The sequence below is a fragment of the Nyctibius grandis genome, chromosome 3 (assembly GCF_013368605.1).
Source record: "Nyctibius grandis isolate bNycGra1 chromosome 3, bNycGra1.pri, whole genome shotgun sequence".
In the NCBI taxonomy this organism is placed as follows: Eukaryota; Metazoa; Chordata; class Aves; order Nyctibiiformes; family Nyctibiidae; genus Nyctibius; species Nyctibius grandis.
The window spans coordinates 67,637,508-67,657,146 of record NC_090660.1 but is presented as its reverse complement, the minus strand read 5'-3'; the positions used below and the strand labels follow the sequence as shown (position 1 = coordinate 67,657,146).

The 19,639-nt window shown below is 40.3% G+C and overlaps 1 protein-coding gene across 6 annotated transcripts in view; it reads left to right on the top strand.

Annotated features, from left to right (window-relative positions):
• Positions 1-19,639, top strand: part of PCMTD1 (protein-L-isoaspartate (D-aspartate) O-methyltransferase domain containing 1) — a 58,237-nt gene that overhangs the window by 18,701 nt on the left and 19,897 nt on the right. For 4 of the 6 annotated variants that reach the window (XM_068397086.1, XM_068397083.1, XM_068397084.1 and 1 more), the window contains 2 exons: positions 3,757-4,180; positions 8,297-8,399. The exons of 1 other annotated variant lie outside the window; for it this stretch is intronic. In XM_068397086.1, coding sequence (XP_068253187.1) covers positions 3,874-4,180; positions 8,297-8,399 — 410 coding nt within the window. In that variant the 5' untranslated portion in view covers positions 3,757-3,873. Of the gene's footprint in view, positions 1-3,756; positions 4,181-8,296; positions 8,400-19,639 lie in introns of those variants that run through there. One more of the 6 variants, XM_068397088.1, reaches the window with a different exon arrangement.

The window sequence follows — 19,639 nt, the reverse complement described above, 5'->3', positions numbered from 1 at the left end:
TCAACTTGTAAAAATAAATTTGTGAGTAGTGTGGAATGAGAAACAGAGTTTTGTAATTGTAGTCGGTTTTAATCAGTGAACAAACTTTTTGTATTCAAGACTATATTGAAATTTTTACTCCTAAACTACAGTTTCTGTTGGCTTCTGTATTCCAAAGATTCCTAAGGCTAAAGGCAATTGCTCCATTTAAACGTTACGCACCCTTCCACTTTCTTCTGAAATTTGTTTACCTATGGGTGTAATAGGCATCAGAAAGCTGCTCGTGCTCTTTGTGAACTGCCTGCGTTTCAGTTTAGGTATGGGTGAGCTTCACAGGATGTTTTCTGTGAGCTTTGCAGCTACGTAGGAAGTTTTATCATAGTATGCTCTGCTGTCTTTATCTTGGTCCTGGGTGAGCTGCAACAAGGAAGCTTTGACTAACCTGCCCTTTTTCTCTAGCTACGCTAAAATAGCTTGTGGGCTGGCTTATTGCGTGCTTAAAATAGTAGAAAATGTATCTGACTTCACACATCTATTGCCTCTCTTAGAAGCAAGTAATTTTACTTTCAGAAGGTAAAAGCTTACAAACATAAAAGCAAAGGATGAAAGTAAAATATCAAAAAATACTTCTCTTCAGAACAAGAGGTCACCTTTCATGAAAAGTTCTCTTTAACTTCCTAGGTTTTTTTTTGTTTTTTAACAAAAATACTTTCCACTTGAGTAGCATTTTTGCATACCTGTAGTTGTAGAGGCTGGAGTAGAGCACCATAGTTCATCAATGAAAGCAAACCAAAAGCAAACAATATCACTGTGTACCTAATGCCACACCTTTTTCAGCCAGGGGCAGTGTGTCCAGAGTGAGGCACAACCCTTCCATGACACTTCCAACTAGCCACTCCCTTCTGCTCTGTAAGCATCCCATGGAGAGAAGGGTCTCTGTTTTCTCCCCCACTTCCCACAATGTCATGCTGTGTACCAGAACTTTTCTGTTCTTGCCTTTGAAATCCTGCGTGATAACCACTAGTGAAGGTGAAACGCTTGGTGGGTATCATCGGTAGAAAATCTTGTGATACTACAGTAACTTTAGCTGTCAGATAATACCAAGAATATAAAACTACAAAATACCAGAAGAAATTAATTCTGTTTTAGCATAGTGACTGTATTGAAATTAGCAAATGCTATTTACGGGAAAGAAATTTTATGTGAAACTAGTGAAGACATTTTTAAATAGAAACGATAAAGCTTTAGGTTGGAAGAACAGCCTTTTTCTGTCTGAGCGGTTTGTGTATTTGACTGCTCACCAGTTGAGTGCAGATGGTTGGTGAAGTTCTCCATCTGCTGGTGCGAGGTGGTGGATGCACTCTGCAGGCAGGGCTGGGAGTGGTGTTGCTGTTTCTCAAATGTAGCAGCTGCATTGGTCGTCAAGAAACTCAGTTCTTACACTTACTTTTTAGTTAAAATTATTTCCAAACATATCTCAAGACAATCATTAACGTTATAGGATGAGGGGATGGTGAAAACTATTGTTTTAGTCACTGTAGATTGTTTAACTTGTTAACTATCATTCGATTCAGTAGTTCATTGAACTTTTAGATTAGATACAAGTGCAGACAAGCAAGCAGGGCAGGAATATTTCTACAAATTATTTTTTACTTTTTTTTTTTTAAAAAAAAGGATCCTCCCTCAAGTTCCACATTTCCTGTCGAAATTGTCCCTTAGTTTTTTCACAAATAGAAAGGGATGTTCCTGTGCGATTAAACACACACAGGCCTACTTATTCTGCTGTGGAACGCTAAGATGTTGAGAAGTACAGTTTTGCTACTTTCACCAAAGGTTTTCATGCTGGTTGATAATTGTTCCCGGTGAATTTTTTACCTCTTCCTGCTCCAGAATGTCAGTGACAGTTGGTTTTGTTTCAGACAGAAGCACATAGCTGAGTGATGAACAGTCATCATTTCATCCATGATTTTACAGGGCGTTAGCAGCCCTGAGCATTTCCCCTCCTCCCTTTCTTTAAGTATGTTTGTAGTTAAGGAGAAGCATTGTGGCTGTATAATCTGGTAAATTTGAGCTTGTGTGCCTGAAATTTTAAACCCAACTATGTATCAGCACTAGTACTAGATGGTTATTCATCTTTATTAGTGACTTGGTGTTTTATGTAAATTAATGCAAGGCAAGAATAAGGAAACACTTCTGTCAGTCAGAATTGCAAACAGAAGTGAGGTTTCCTTTGTTGGGAGGACTGTTTTGTGATAGCAGGGATAAGAATTGTACAACTTCTGATGTTGGGTACTGTAGAAACTTTTTTTTTCTTTAAAGCAAGAAGAAAATAGTGAGCCAAAACAAATTTCAAAGTTTAATCTTAGCTTTCCCTTATTTAGGATTATGTGTATCTTTATACATGCCCTTTCAACTCAGAACTGATCTTTAGTAGTTTTAGTACCCTTTTGATCCTGAGCTTGATCTTCAGAAATGTGAATTTACTCATTGGACTACAGTCCAACACATGAGCACATTTTTTGCATTCACAAGGATGTTTCATTGCTCTACTTCAGAATCTTTGTTGTTTGCAGTTTCATCCTTCAGAAAAATGGTTCAAACTCTTGTAAGTCTTTGTTTAATATTGCAAGGGGGGGGGGGGGGGGGGGAGCTGCCAAATATGAAGCAACAAGCAATGAATGTTTGTTTCAGGAGGCAGGTGGAACTTTTTAAAAGGTGATATGCAGCAATGCAGTTAGAGAGTCAGGGCTGAGTATGTCTTTGGTTTTTGGTTTGTTGTTGGGTTTGGTTTTGTTTTGTTTTTATTTTGTTAATTAGGTTACCTAGAACATGCACCAAGATTCATGATGGTCATAGTCGTCATCTTTTGGCTATCTAAGTTGACTTTGTAATTAACAACTAGCTCACTATGGGTCCTCTCTTCATCCAGAAGTGGTGGATTAAACTTTGTTTTCCTTTCTTTCAGTCTTCTGTTGCTATTTTACTGGTAATTAATGCAACATTAAAAATGTTAACATCTGGGTTTTATGAGTTCAGTGATCAATAATGTAATAATTGCAAATTAAATACAGATCAGAAGCAATTATTCTGAACTGAACATGCTGTGTGGAATTCATAAAACTTGCTAGTTATTTAAGAGCCAGCAAGCTCTTGACAACTTCTAGGTACTTAAGGAATTCATACTCTTCTAGTGAATATGGCAGGCGTTAGGAGGAGCTCAGATACTCAGAGGGTTTTCTGTGCTGAATCCAGAACAAAGCAATGTGTGGTTGTGTCTGCACTAGTATTCTGGTTCAACTCAAAAGTGAACATCTGAGAAGCATCTCCTGGACATCTCCCACTGTGGGGTGATTTCAGACCATGTAAACCCAGTTCCTTTCAAGTGTAACTAAGTTGGTACGTGCTCCAACTGCTGTTGGACATCTAGTTCTCAGGACGGGACTAGAGCTAGTCCAAAGGCAGCTGCTGTACTCCCCCAAATATATACAATGTGGGAAGTAAGTTCTTAACACTGTTTTCAGTGTCTGTGTAAACTCTTGCATTGCATTGCTTGCTAACGTAGACAGCACATGCTGACGTATTAAAGCTAAGCTGAAAAAACATTGGATTGAGTTAAAATTTGAAGGGCAGTATTTTGATTAAATACTAGCTGTCCTGACTCTTAATAGTTCTACTTAATAAAGTGATCCAATACTAACAATATTGCATCACCCTCTAATAGTTGTTGATTTGTTTCTCTTTTGAAACTCAAGTTATGTAAACTTATATATTTTCCAGGTGTCGTTTGTGATGTGCTTCTGAAAGAACTGAGAACCCATTACGTACTTACACTTTTGGGAAAACTCTCCTCCTAATGTATTTTGCAAACTAATTGAATTAGCATAGAAATTCAGCATGGGAGGAGCTGTGAGTGCTGGAGAAGACAACGATGACTTAATTGACAACTTGAAAGAAGCTCAGTACATCCGCACTGAGAGTGTGGAGCAAGCCTTCAGAGCAATTGATCGTGGTGATTATTATCTGGAAGGATACAGGGACACTGCTTATAAAGACTTGGCCTGGAAGCATGGAAATATACACTTGTCAGCACCTTGCATTTATTCTGAAGTCATGGAAGCACTGAAGCTTCAGCCTGGATTATCTTTTCTAAATCTGGGCAGTGGAACCGGATACTTGAGTACAATGGTGGGATTAATATTAGGTAACTTGAACATTTTTATTTTCATATAGTGTTCCTGCATATTTTTAGAATATTTTACAAGCCCTGTAAAACTTTACTTTTACTTCTTTAAAAATGACAGTACTATACTTAAGACTGGGTGTTTGAGATGTGGTGTTAAAATGTTGTACGTTATCTACAAGCTGTTCTCTGACACTGCTGTTCAGTGACATTTCATGGAGTGTTTTGGAAGAGGCAGTTGCTCCTGCTTGCCTTTCTGTAGTCTAAAATTCTCATTTGAAAAGAAACAGTCCTTTTGTTGCTTAAAAGGAAAAGGCATAGAGGAACAATTTTTGAGGACTAAAATTTTAGTCTGCATTTGCACCATGTTTATGTCCTTACTCTAGGTTACTGTTTTGAGCTTCAGTTTATGGAAAGAAAAATCTAAATTGTAAAGGCTGATGACACTTGAAGAAACTTAATTGAAAAATTATTCTTATCAGTGTGCAAACAATTATTTTAAAATACATTTATTCAAGGATTTTATTAGTGAGAAAGTTTTGGGATGTAGACTGATAAGACTGTTTAAGCACTGCAGGTCTGTAGGTTTTTAAAACTATTTTAACAGATTAGCGCTGTGTTTTTTCTTTTATTTTCAGATACTTTTCCTGTATGGAAAAAAGGTGAAATGAAATATTGCTGTCTAAATTTAAATTTTAAAACCTACTCTAGAGAGAAAAATGCTCTAATTCTACCCCTTTCCCCAATATGTGTGTGTACCAACAAATATTTTATTTTTTTTTTTTTACAAATGAATTTCATTACATGAAATAACTTCATTTATTTTAGTGTGTAGTTTTCATAGATATAATTTTATTGACTGTATTACATGGAGCTCTCATATTTCCTTCGTTGCAGAAACCTTGCTGACAGGTAATATAAAGATTTTGCATATATTCATTTATATACACAACTGAGGTGTGAAGAGTTGGTTTGTTAATTTTCAATTAGTGTAGTTGCTTTCTGTCATCTGTTCTTATTTATTGAAGAGTAGAAATTATCCCTAGTAGTACATAACAAACATCATTTGTTGACATCTCCGACAGTGTCTTTTGTTCCAGTTGATACCAATAAATTCAACAGATTCTACTGTTCTCTTGTGGAAACAGGAATTCTGTTCATTCACAGGTAAAAAATGGAGAGGAAAAAAAAAAAGATACCTACTCTATTAGAGTGTTGCTTTGCCCTTTTCAAGAGTGTTTCTGTTTGAGAGTAGATATTTAGATTGTAATATTTGAAGTTCAGTGTTCTGTTTCAGTATTAATTAGTAAATATTGCTGCATTTTTTTCTTTAAAATGTTGGATGAGGATAGTGAGTAAGGGTATTGATTTATTTCTCTGCCTTGTGGAAAGCTTTGTTATTTCATTATTCTTTCTTAACCATGACGTTTAAAGAAGAAATTGTGGCTTACATATATTGCACTTGTATCTGTGTATTTATGTAACCTATTATGAGTGGCTGTTGGCTGGCTGTTGAATGCTCCTGGGTTTGACCTCTCCTTATCCAGCAGAATTCCTGTCCTTCAGAGTATGCAGAGTTGAAGAAATTAGACAGGAAAGGGCTTGTCTTCTACAGAGGGTGAGATTGGCTGACAGCCCCTGAGGGGCACGGTTACACTGCAGATGTTCCCCCCAGAGCCAGCTCAGGTGCTGATACTTCTCTAGCAGTGCTGAGGAGCCTGGAGCAGTGACTGCTCAGCTCCTTACACAGCAGACTTTCCATGTTTCTGTAGTGCTGTACACAGTCTCTGAAGTCTGCGTAGTGCTGTAATGTGGTTTGAGTGCTAGGCTGAGGCATGGAAGGTATAAATACAATATGTGTGCCTTTATTTTCTTACTCTGCAGTCTTTGATAAAATTACTAGATCATCTTTCCTCTTCATTTTAGTGTTTGTTTTAAACCAGGGAACAGCTGCTTTAACAAAGAAAAATAGATGTAATTTTCTGGCAAATAAACCATACATGTTTTTAAAAGCTCACATTTTTTTTGACTGATTTCAGTGTGCACTGCCATTAGTAACATGTGCAATTAGTGCCATGTGTTTTTTGACGGTAGTTGGGCGTCCTTCAATTTGACAATGTAGCGAGTAGTATTTCTGCAATGTTGACAGTGTCAAAATGACTAGATTAAATTAGCAAATATCTGAAACTGGTAAACACTTGTAAGTACAGCAACATACTAAAAAAAAAAAACAAACCCCACCAAAAAAAAAAAAAAACCCAAACAAAAAACCCCCCACAAAACAAAACCCTGCCACTCCATAGAGATTAAATCAGCTGTTGCTGATACTATTAAAATGTAAATGTAGTTCAGACTAGATGGTGGAATTGCTAGCTCATTATGCTGAAAGAGGCCAGTTGACTTTGGAGAGCAGCAGAGGATTTGCTTTCACATTTTTAGAATGGCTGACTCTGCTTAAATGTAAGGTGTGACTTTCCTGATGAAAGAAGAGAACATGTTTCTTGTATTTCTGTTTGAGTTATGAATACTATGGTTTATCATGTGGCGGTGGTGTTTTGGATTCGTAGATTTAATTTCAGGCTGTTGGAACAACTGACATTTACAGTTTTTTTAGTTCTTTGTTTTTCAAAATTGAGTATTGAAAGGCATGTATATGTGAATTTTGGGACAGATTACATCGATGCATTTTTAATTTACTTCAAATTATTAGGTTAAAGGAATGGCAATTTTTAATTAAAGAAAACATACCTTGGGTGCTGTTGCATGCTGTAGAACTGTAACTACACTGGTTAGAAACATCATAGCCTATTACTGTTCAAGGAAATGTTAAATAATTAAACAACTAGGAAGAGATTGCCTATGATAATGCTTTTCTTAATGTAATAGGTAATAAACTCAATTTACAGTAGGTATGAGTGTCAACAGGAGGTACATGTTTTCACAAGTTCTAAGAACATCACTTGGATGATCTGCCTACCTCTTGCCTGCCATCAGAGAGGTCTTACGAGTGCTGCCTATGGTAACCGATTAGATTTGTTTTATTTCACCTAGTAGAAAATGTTCTAAACTATGTTAAAAATTGCAATTATTAATCAGCTTAGTGGCATATACTTCTTTTTTTTCTTGCAGTAAAGTGAAACCTTTCTCAGTAACCCTAGGTCTGTTTTGTTAATTGGTGTCCTAGAAAAAAAGTGAATTCTCTTTCATTGGAGCAACATCTTTAAGCTAAATATTTAGGAAAGATTTAGAATGCAACAGAGGATATAAATATAAGATTTGTCTAATCTTATTGATGTTTACTTTCCATTCTTCCACTTCCCTCTCCCTTTTCCAATTTTGCACTCCAATGACTAAAGTCCCTGGGCTGTGAGTTCATGTTAAATATAGAATCCCCGCAGCAAATGTGACTATCTGATTCAGATTCCTTCCTGATGTGGATAATCCTCATAATACTATCTCATGATTTTTTCTTGTTCCTGAAAAACAGCATTAACTTTAGGCACACAAATTAACTTGGAAATATACTTGGATTTGATTGCAGAAAAGCAGTGTTGCAATTGTGATGGGATTGTGATGAGTGAAGATAACATGGTCAATTTCAGTGTTCTAGATGGAAATTATTACGTAAGTAAATCAGGAGCAGACTTCTGATTTTGGAACCTGCAAAATAGAAGAGCAGATGTGGCTAAGGGATATAATACCTGATCCCTGAATTGTCAAAAGCTGAAAATTTTATCATAAGAAAACTTTTCATAATTTAAATACCAAAATACAGACTAAATTATAATTTGAAATTGTATTCCAACTAAACACTGTGTTGAAAAAGAAGTTGCTCAGACTGACTTAAATGTAGTCAGAGTCATTTTTTTTTCTACATACTTATGAAGAAAATTCATTCTATAAAATTGTTTTGCCGCGCTTCTCTCCCTCTTCTTCTGTTGATCCTTCGGCCTTTTACCTTCCTCTTAAGCACTGGTAACGTGGATGCAAAAAAATAACTTTGGCAGTGTTGGGGGACTTCTGTGTTTTATGTGATGTTAGTGCTTTCACTGATGAAAGGTGTAATGCCTGTTCCATGTGGTTGTGCTGTGCTTAAAGGAAGAAAAAAAAACAACACCCTGCTGTTCTTATTTGTAGGACCTTTTGGGATAAATCATGGAATAGAGCTTCATTCAGATGTGGTAGAATATGCCAAGGAAAAATTGGAGAGCTTCATAAAATACAGTGATAGCTTTGATAAGTAAGTATCTAATTTGTCTAGTTTACTTTGCAGCAACGTTTTTGTTTTTAAACTGAGCGCGTCATTGGTTACAAGTTTAGGGAGGGGAGAAGAATGGCATCACACGACCAAAACATAAAACTTCCAGTTTGTGACACTAGTTCATGAGGTAAGTTAAGGCTTAAGAAAGCTCTCTGTAGAAGTATGGGAGTATTCCTGCTCTGTAAGACTTAACAAAATTGATTTCCCTGCATTTTGGCTGTGAGCATATATACACGCACACGCATGTATGCGCACATACATGCATATATGCATATGTACTTAAGAGAATGATGTGATATGCAGGAGTCTTCGCATGTATAGAGTTATTTGTATTCATTAGGTTAGGTTTTTTACATAACTGGACATCATCTTTCTGTACAATATTAATTTTTTCTGATCTACCACTGTTCATCTAGACATGAGTGAATTTATCTGATTGTCTTCATGTTTATTACCTGAAGAGATGGACTTAGGAGTATTCATCTGTGCTCATAAAACACTCATTTTTACTGGTATACTTTTGTGTTACACAGGGCTTTGAACCTTATTGGTTCTACCTACTCAGCAATTTATTATTATTAGTTTTAAGTTGGCCTGTAAGAATCTGGATCTTGGGCCTCTCTGTGAAAGGGAAAACAAGGTTCTAACTGGGGCTATTTGTAAAGACTTTTTTCCTTACAGGCAATTAAGTTCTCCAACAGTGATTTTAAGGTAGCTTCTGGAAATGAAGAAAAGCTTTTTCAGTTGTAGGAGTAGCCTAAGAATTGCACGTCCTACACCTCTCCTCTTCCCCAGCGGGCAGCAGAGAAAATTCTTACTATCCCTTTACCTTTGTTGTAATGTGCTTTGTGAACTGCCATGCTCTTGGTTATTTTGACTGGAGCTCAGTCCACTTTTTTCTGTACCCCAAATGTCAGCAGCTCTGGTCTGAGCACAGGCCTTCCTCCTTATGCTCCTAAGTAACGGAAGGCTTCTAATTAGAGTATAAAGTTAAGTTTGAAGTATCATCCTAGTGTTACCTGTATCTGAATTCAATTCTCTACTTCTCATTTTGGCTAGATGATTTTAGTACTATGTTCCCCTGTTAGATTAAACACAATTATGTGAGAGAAGATATGTATGTTTTATTGTTACTCTCTTAAAATTAATACAAGTGCTTATGTTAGCTGAGGTTAATACTTTATGATGCACTTACATAAATCTGTCTTACAATAATGTGTGTGAAATGTAGTCACTTGTGATCATTACTAATATTGCATTAGTGGCTCTGTTAAGTTAGATGTACCTGCCAGCTAATCAAATTCCTGCACATACCTGCATTACTGCATTTCTGTAGGCATGTGTGCTCAGACATAGAAAAAGCTGGTTTTGATTGAAATGTCTTTCCAATCTGGTGATCGTGTATGGAAATAAAGAGAAATTGAGTGAAGGGGTAGCAAGGAAATGTTATTATCATTTAAGCGAAATCTGATTCAGATATTTATGTAAATGAATATCAGAACACTAGAGTTTACACTTTAAAACATGCAAGAACTGGAAAAAAAACTGCAAAGTTTCTAAACTTGGCATAAGTGAATGTCAGTGTTGTATGTGTATTGTATTTGAAGGAAATAAGTGATCATACATAATAAATGATATAAGTATTCTTAAAGGAGAAGAGATGTGTTTTTCCCTAACTCAGAGAAGATCAGCTCTGGGAACAGTGTTACACATGCTGTGTGCTATTTTACAATGATAACTAAAGATCAATTTAACTATACAATGTTATTCCAATGAGGGGAGAAAGTCAGCAGGTTGGTGAAATATGATCTAAACTTTTACTAATTTGTATATTATTATCTTGGCAGATGCTGTTTAACAATCCACCTTTTCTTCACAATAGTAAAATAATAAGTAATGGCTACAGAAACACCCTCCTTACCAGCCTAACAAAAATTATACTTCCATGGAAGTGCTTTTTGATACAAATCTACTTGATAATGGCTGTGCCACAGCTGACATGATACTGTTTGGCTGTTTGAATTTTGTGTTTTGTGGGGGAATTTGTAACTTGTCTGCGTAGCTGATTCTGGCTAACTGCTGTCTTTGTAAATGCTCTGTATTTTAATGTTGTTAATGAAGATGGTGTTTGTGTTTTTCTGTGGTGGGGTCCTTCTATATTCTTTTTTTTTTTTTTAATATAAGCCAATTTGTATAGCATGTCTTGAATTTTAATTTGCCTCTCAAAGTAATGTGCTCTGGGTCAGTAAGTCTGGTTTTGATTCTTGTTTCAGTAACTTTTTCCTGCATCTTCATTTGTAAGTGAAAGATACTTACCCAAAATTGAGCAGACTATGGCATCTGAACTTAACTACTGATTTGGTCAGCTTAGTATTTGGATGAAAGACCACCCAAGAAAAAGGTGTGCGGTGTCTGTCTACTGTTGAACACTGGCGTATACCTAGGAGGCGTCCTTACTGTTTGAAAACAGATTTTATGTGTCAGACTGGTATGAATGAAGTTAATTGAGTGGATATGTGTGTGTGACGGGGAAAAATACCTTACATTTGCCAGCAGGCTCTAACGAGGCATGTGGGGGACAGAAGGAGCACAGAGACCACAATTTGTTTTCCTGGCAGTTAACGGAGTTACGTGGCTGGGGAATTCTGTAAAACTCTGCATTGCCACTTCCCTGCGTTCTTTCTTTAGTGTATAATGTTCTTTATCTGCTTTGACTATTTTGAGCAAACTCATTTTGAAACAAAAAACGGGTTTAACCTTATGGGTAGGTACTTGGGAGAGCTTTGTGATAAATGACCAAGTCCCAATAGGATTAAAGTTTATAATTTATTAACAAATCGAGATAAGAGTGCTGGGTACGCCGGGAGTCTCCGCTCCACCAAGACGCACACCGAATCATACGGGAAACATCAATTTATTAGACAAAGCATACATATTCATTAAGATGAGTAAGGGTTATTACAATTAGTTCTGGGAATGGGTGTGATTATGTTAATTATTTTCAGGAACTCATTATTGTAAGTCTCTTCCCTCTGGCGCTTGCGTTGTTAACCTGTTTGTGTTTCGACAGTTCCTCTTATCTATGCATTTGCCGTTTGTTGGTCCCGCTGATATTTCCTTATCTAGTTACAAGCTTAGCACATGTTACTCTAAACCTACTATCCTACATAACAGGAGGTTCATCCTGGATTTAAGAACACCTTTTTCTTGTTACACGAATCATCCCATTTACGCCCCCCTTTACACAGTCCTTAGTTCCTGCATACGCGGCCTTCAGAATCCTCTGCGTTGTGTCTGCGCCCGCGTCCAGTTGCTAGGTGGTCGTTATCGGCCTCCTGGTGGTCGTTGGGATGAAGGCCGAAGTCTTCCTCAGGTGTCCTTTAGGAGACCTGGGTCCTGTACACGCGCTGTGGGAGTATCTCTAGACATTTGTCATTAGTCAAGCAAATAAGTCAGCGGTCGCATCTGTATATGGCATTAGTCAGCAAACAAGCGAGCAGATGTTTACTTATCTGTATATTTGCGGTTTCTCTTAGCTAAGTTACAGTGAAGCCCTCTACACCCTCATACGATTTTATGAACAAAGTTAATCCACTCATTACAATCCCCCCTTTTCTATTTTATCCTGATTTTGTTCATGAAATCGGTCTAAGGTTTCTTTGGCCCGTTGGAGGGAGGGAGTTGTTTCTTCCTCCCCAATTTGTTTGTATTGTTTACGTAGCAGCATTAAATGCGCAGCTTCCAAGCGCCCTTTAACAATACTAATTAATTTGTAGAAAATACACGGTCCAAAAGTTAACCCCAAAAGTAACAAAATCAAAGGTCCTGTAATTGTCGATAGTAAAGTAGTTAACCAGGGTGAGTAGTTAAACATAGATTCATACCAGCTTTGTTGTGCCTCTCGTTATCTGCGTCGTTTCTCCAGCCCTTCCCGCAGTTTAGTCATTGTGTCCCTAACTACTCCAGTATGGTCAGCGTATACACAACACTCTTCGTGTAAGGCTGCACACAGTCCTCCTCGTTGTAAAAACATAAGATCCAATCCTCTTCTGTTTTGTGACACTACCTCGGATAATGATCTTACTGATTGTTCTAGAGCTGTCATTGCTCTTTCTATTCTGGCCAAGTCTTCATCTATGGCTATTCTCAGGGATTGGAATTTTTGGTTTTGTTGAACCAGAGATGTTATTCCTGTACCAGCACCGACGGCTCCAATGGCCATAAGAGTCGCTATAGTGAGTGCTGTGATGGGTTCACACTTTTGTAAGGAATGAGCCTAAGTAATCTGATGGTCGTATATAAAATTTTCGGGGTGATAGATAAGTCTGGGTATTATAGCAACCTGTATACAATAATCAGATGTCCAATTAAAGATCTTTAGGGATATACAGGGGGTAATCCCACTCTTGAGAACAAATCCATTTGGTATTTGTCGCAGGGAGTAACCAATCAGCGTTTTTTTCCTTTATGTTTTTCTCTAGTGATGTTACATAAATGTTTTCTATATTCAGGGACGTTACCTATACATATCCCTTTTCCAGATACTTGGGATATTGTCATTCCCTGTTTGTGTCCAGCTTCCTCTTTCCACAGGTATTCGGTTGGATTCGTTCCATTGGCTTTTCTGGGTTTACCTACAGTCCCAATGGCTTCATAAAAGGGCGGACGAATATCGTAACACAACCAACAATGTTATGTTATATTAGGGTTAGTATCGTTCGATACTTGATAACTTGCTTCACGCACGTCCCACAAGGGGTTAATTCTGGATTCTGGGGTTGGGGTCCCTGTTTTTATCAAAGCTTCTTGACTAACGCTTTCAGTGGGGTCGGGGTCTATTCCCCCACCTTCTTCAAATTCCTCAGTTATAACAAGGTTCGGTCCGACAGCTAAGGGTTCATGAGGTATTGGTTCCTTTTTGATTACAATGAGCCCTCCTCTGTCTGCCCCTGGTTCCCAATATCTCACTCCCCATGTCTTTCCACCCCAATTCCACCCCGGGTCATTTGGAAAAGACACATTTAAATATAGATATTTGCAAGTTCCCCGACTCCGATTCGCTACACCTCTCATTGCCAGTTGGACATCATTTTTTTCTGGAGGAATACATCCGGTGGGGCCCCATCCAACGGTTAAAAACCTATCTCGACCTCCTTCAGGGGTCCAATAGGCTGCTATAGTTTCACAGCCCCAATAAGCACAATAGTAATGTCCTGGATAATTACAATATGGTTTTCCTGGGTTCGATGCTGGGTAAAAATAATATCCCATGTGGTCCAGGCATGGATCGATGGCTACTAGTTGGCACAATGTTGCTGTAAAACTAGGAGCTCCTGGGGTAGTAATAGTTTGTATTACCCGCTTATTATCAGGCTGGATTAGCGACCATTTGAACGGTTGATGATTAACACTGATACCCTCGGCAGGTGTCCCAGACCCTACAGTTACACACAATAGCAAACATACCCATTTGTGGATTGTTGGTGGAGGCCTTTGAGAAATGTAAATCTGTTTCCATGCCAATTCCAGTTTTTCTATAGGTCGGGGTGCGATCCGGGGAATAATCCAAGCCCATCCTTTTAGTTGAGGTGTTTGGCCCCCGCCATTGCCTGTGGAGAGACTAGCCGGGTACTTACGCTCCCTTTTTGGTATGTCTCTGCCTCCTTCGCCTCCTCCGGTGCCTGGAGCAGCGAGGTTTTTCATCTTCTTGGCAGCAGTCATATCTCTTAGGGGTGTACTTCCAGCCTTTGTGTCTCTCTCAATTTCAGGCCTGTGCAAGGCGGATATGATGCCTGGGGCGACAATGTATTTATGAATGTTGAAAGGATGGAATTTTGAGGTTCGTTATATGGACCACACCCCCTTTGGGATTAAGTAGCTTCCCAATTGAATCCCCCACCCTTGGGGCCTTACGGTTTGTTTCCCCTTTTCTCGTGGGCAACACTGTGTACAGCTACCTCAAGAAAGGGGATAGCTGTATCTACAGTGTCTCCATCAACACTCCTTGGATATTATATGTTTAAGATAACATGTTTATATCTCTTCCAAGTAAATCTAACAGTACACTGTTTCACTACTCTATTCCAGTCTTTTTCATATATTTCCCAAATTTCAGGCACCAACAATTCCCATCCACAAAATAATTGACAGATCTCTATTTCATGTCTTTGTTCTCTCTCTTCTGAATAATCTTGACTTTTTCTACAGTTCATGCAATGAGAATGTCGTCGGTGTGAAGTACAGTACCATTTTCTGTTATACCGTGTGCATTTACAAATTACCCACCCTTTATGTCCCGAAGTGGGATGTTTTATACAAGGTATAGCTCGAAGTTCCCTTTTGGGTTCTCCGGGAATTTCAGTCTCAATTTCACAGCAAAATGGAAAATATACAGGAGCTCCCGCTATCTTATATATACCAGATCCCCCGGTGTGATAGGGTATCCCTCTCTGACACCAGGGTGCATCATTGGTTACTTGTCTAGGTAGTTCAGTTCTTTCGCTGTGCCTGCCAATGCTGTATGCTGAACAACGCTTAGGTACTTTCTTTTCCCTTGCCTCTAACGCACATCATAATCATCCCGTAATGCAAAGAACGAATTCACATACGACATCTCACTCCACTTTCCCTCTCGCCTACAGAACAACATTAGTTGCAGTATTGTGTTGTAACTTACACTCCCGTTCTTTGGATATTTCTCCTTATCCTCTAGGATATATAAAGGCCACCATTGATTACAATATTCTACAAGCTGCCTCTGGGTCACAGGGTCTTCCCCCCACACACACCTTTTTCCAATGTTTTAATATACATCCTAGAGGAGATTTTTCAGAATCCCCCTTCCACCAAGGGTTTGTTACCCCATTGCAAAATAATATCAGAACACAAAAACAGTGTTAAAACACACAGAGACACAAAAGCAACAACAGCACAGACACAAACCCAACGACTTAACACAAAATAACAAGATGCTGGGGACTCAAACCCCTTATACCACTTTCAGGTGACTCGAATCCCTTATACCACTTTTAGTGGGACTCTAATCCACCCCTTCAGTAGACTGTTTGTTTCCCATTTTACAAAGTTTCAAAATTAACACGAATACACGAACAAAGCCACACAAGTACCACAATTACCATAACCACAAATAAATCCCTCACAGTTCAAAGCCGGACCGGCTGTCAAACTGATAGCAAACAGCAAACGGCAAAACACCGCTCGCCCCCCCCTTTTTCTCCTTTCCCTCCCCCAAGAGGGAGGAACGGAGAACACAGAGAGAAACTTGCAAGCTGAAAGTCAAAAGCAGTTTCACTAAGCAGAATGCCCTAAGTACTGCATACAGCTCACAAGCCTGCGCTGACCAGCCAGGGCTCAAAGGTCCAGCTTCTCTTAACGTAAAAACTCCTCCCATCCACCTCTATCTTAAGCCTAATTATAGGATTAAATCCCTACCCAACAAATTGTCCTCTGCTTCTGGTACTAATAAGAAGGTTCCAATCCCATATTTACAATTTGATTCTATTGCCACATTTTTGATAACAGGGACCTTAAAGGGTTCCCCTTTTGCCCCAACCACATTAATTTTATCCCCTGATATTTCACATCCCGGGGGTAGAACCTGTACAGTGGACCCTTCAGCTTCTGTATCTACAAGAAAGATGATTCTTTAGCGCTGAGGACCCACTTTTAAGGTTATCAAGGGCTCTTTTTCACGTGGGGTCCTCTAGCAAGTAGAGCCCCTGACCCCCCCCTAGTCTTTTGAAATGCTTTCTCAGCCCGAATTCTCTTTCTACAATGTTTCTTCATGTGTCCCTTCTTCCTTTCAAATTTCTCTTTTTCCAACTGATTGGGTCTACTAGGTCTCCCTGCCGCCCCTCTTTGTCCTTCCCGGACAGCTGCAACCAACAACCTGGTTTGCCGTTTTTCACTCTCTTCTTTTCGCTTGACATACACTTTCTGAGCCTTCCGCAACAATTCATCTAATCCCCTTTCCTGCCAGCCCTCTATTTTTTCCTATTTCTTTCTAATACCTCCCCAGGATTTTGCCACAAACTGAGTTTTTAACAATGCTTGCCCCACGGGAGTGGCAGGAGGATCCACTCCCGAGCATAATTGAAAGCTCTTTCTCAGCCTTTCAAGCCATTCGGTCGGTGTCTCGTCTTTCTTTTGTTGTTCACTGAAGGCTTTGTTAATATTTTGGCCTCGGGGAACAGGTTCCCGTATTCCCCGGATTATGATTGTTTTTAGGTCTGACATATTATTTCTATGGGCGGGATCTTGATTATTCCAGTTTGACCTATGTAAGGGCCACTTCTGATCTGCCGCCGGACCTGCCTGATGTTGTTGGTCCCATACTCTCATTCCAGCCCCCCTGATCATGTCTCTTTCTTCCACCATGAATAGTATATTTAGTATAGATTGCAACTCTTCCCACGTATACAAATTAGGTCCGAAGAATTGATCGAACCTTTCAGCTACTCCAATGAGATTGTCTAATAGGGCCCCTATTTCCTTCTTAAAATTTCTCACATCGCTGGTATTCAGTGGAACTGCCACAAACCCGATGCCTCCTTGATTGCCTCCGAGGGCTACCTCTCGTAATGGATTTAAAGAAGCTCCCCCAGATGTTGTGGTCTTACTCCTAGTACGTGCCCCCGGAGGTTGATCTAATTACGGGGCGGTTGGTGTTAAAGGCAGAGGCAACGATGGTGCTGGTGGGGGTAGTACAAGCATCTGAGGGGAGCAGACGGAGGTGGATTGTTAAGATATGGAGGTGGTAAGTTATCTAGTGACTCCCATTTATCATTTTTTTCTTTTTCTTTTTCGTTTTTCTTCTCTCCTTTAGACTTTGCATCTGTTTTCAGTGTAAATAATGGAGTCCGAAAAGGACGTGAAGTCCTGGTCCACAACCCCGCATAATCACTTTCCTCCTGACTAAAAGGTTCCTTTGAATCAACATATATTTTTAAGGCTTGGCAGACCCAATCCTCAAAAGATCCGAAAGCAGGCCAAAAGACATGTGGTCTTAAAGGTTTCTTTGGCCATTTTATCATGTAATATTGAACTAATTTTAATTTATTTTTTTTCTTTTCTGGGGCCCCTGTTATTCCAATTTTTAATCATTATCCTTAATGGACTTTCTGGCGGTATATCTGGTAATTCGCTCGCTCTCTTCTGGTCCTGGGTCTTTGACTTTATCTGACCCATCTAGGAATTTTACTCTGGCAATTCCTACAGCCCTTGGTTACCTTAACAAGAGTGTCTTGCAGGAGGCTTAGGATCTATCACCCACCCACGAATCCTATAGGAATTGCTTCGGTCCTTCACCGGCCAAGTCCCGCGCGGGAGATTGGAACTGCGGTTAGAAGACCTCCGCACTCGCTTCGGAACTACGTTCCGTCTCAATCACACATTGCACACACACAGGCAACCGAATCCCACCCAACCGAACAGTATACTCCTTTAACACTTACGACTCCGTCGTCTTTGTTCACAGAATCACAGAATCACAGAATGTTAGGGATTGGAAGGGACCTCGAAAGATCATCTAGTCCAATCCCCCTGCCGGAGCAGGATTGCCTAGACCATATCACACAGGAACGCGTCCAGGCGGGTTTTGAATGTCTCCAGAGAAGGAGACTCCACAACCTCTCTGGGCAGCCTGTTCCAGTGTTCGGTCACCCTCACCGTAAAGAAGTTTTTCCTCATATTTAAGTGGAACCTCCTGTGTTCCAGCTTGCACCCATTGCCCCTTGTCCTGTCAAGGGATGTCACTGAGAAGAGCCTGGCTCCATCCTCATGACACTTGCCCTTTCCATATTTATAAACATTAATGAGGTCACCCCTCAGTCTCCTCTAAGCTAAAGAGACCCAGCTCCCTCAGCCTCTCCTCATAAGGGAGATGTTCCACCCCCTTAATCATCTTCGTGGCTCTGCGCTGGACTCTCTCTAGCAGTTCCCTGTCCTTCTTGAACTGAGGGGCCCAGAACTGGACACAATATTGCAGATGCGGCCTCACCAGGGCAGAGTAGAGGGGGAGGAGAACCTCTCTTCACCTGCTAACCACACCCCTTCTAATACACCCCAGGATGCCATTGGCTTTCTTGGCCACAAGGGCACACTGCTGGCTCATGGTCATCCTGTTGTCCACTAGGACCCCCAGGTCCCTTTCCCCTACGCTGGTCTCCAACATCTCTGCCCCCAACTTGTACTGGTACATGGGGTTGTTCTTGCCCAGATGCAGGACTCTACACTTGCCCTTGTTATATTTCATTAAATTTCTCCCCGCCCAACTCTCCAGCCTGTCTAGGTCTCTCTGAATGGCTGCGCAGCCTTCCGGCGCATCAGCCACTCCTCCCAGTTTGGTGTCATCAGCGAACTTGCTGACAGTGCACTCTATTCCCTCATCCAAGTCCTTAATGAATATATTGAATAGTACTGATCCCAGTACCGACCCTTGAGGGACTCCGCTAGACACAGGCCTCCAACTGGACTCTGTCCCATTGACGACCACTCTCTGGCTTCTTTCCTTCAGCCAGTTCACAATCCACCTCACTACCCGATCATCCAGACCACACTTCCTCAGTTTAGCTGCGAGGATGCTGTGGGAGACCATGTCAAACGCTTTACTGAAATCGAGATAGACCACATCCACAGCTTTACCATCATCTATCCACCGGGTTACGTCCTCATAAAAGGCTATCAAGTTGGTTAAGCATGACTTCCCGTTGGTGAAGCCATGCTGAGTGCCCCTAATGATCCCCCTATCCTTGATGTGCCTTGAGACAGCACCAAGAACAAGTTGCTCCATCACCTTTCCGGGGATGGAGGTGAGGCTGACCGGTCTATAGTTACCCGGGTCCTCCTTCTTGCCCTTTTTGAAGACTGGAGTGACATTCGCTTTCCTCCAGTCCTCAGGCACCTCTCCCATTGCCCACAACTTAGCAAAGATGATGGAGAGTGGCCTAGCAATGACTTCCGCCAGCTCCCTCAGCACCCGTGGGTGCATCCCATCAGGGCCCATGGATTTATGGACGTCCAGATTGCTTAATTGGTCCCTGACCCAGCCCTCATCTACCAAGACAGATTCCTCCTGTATCCTGACTTCTTCTGGGGCCTCAGGGGTCCGGGGCTCCTCAGGACAGCCTCCAGCAGTATAGACAGAGGCAAAGAAGGCATTCAGTTACTCCGCCTTCTTTTTATCCTCTGTCTCCAGGGCC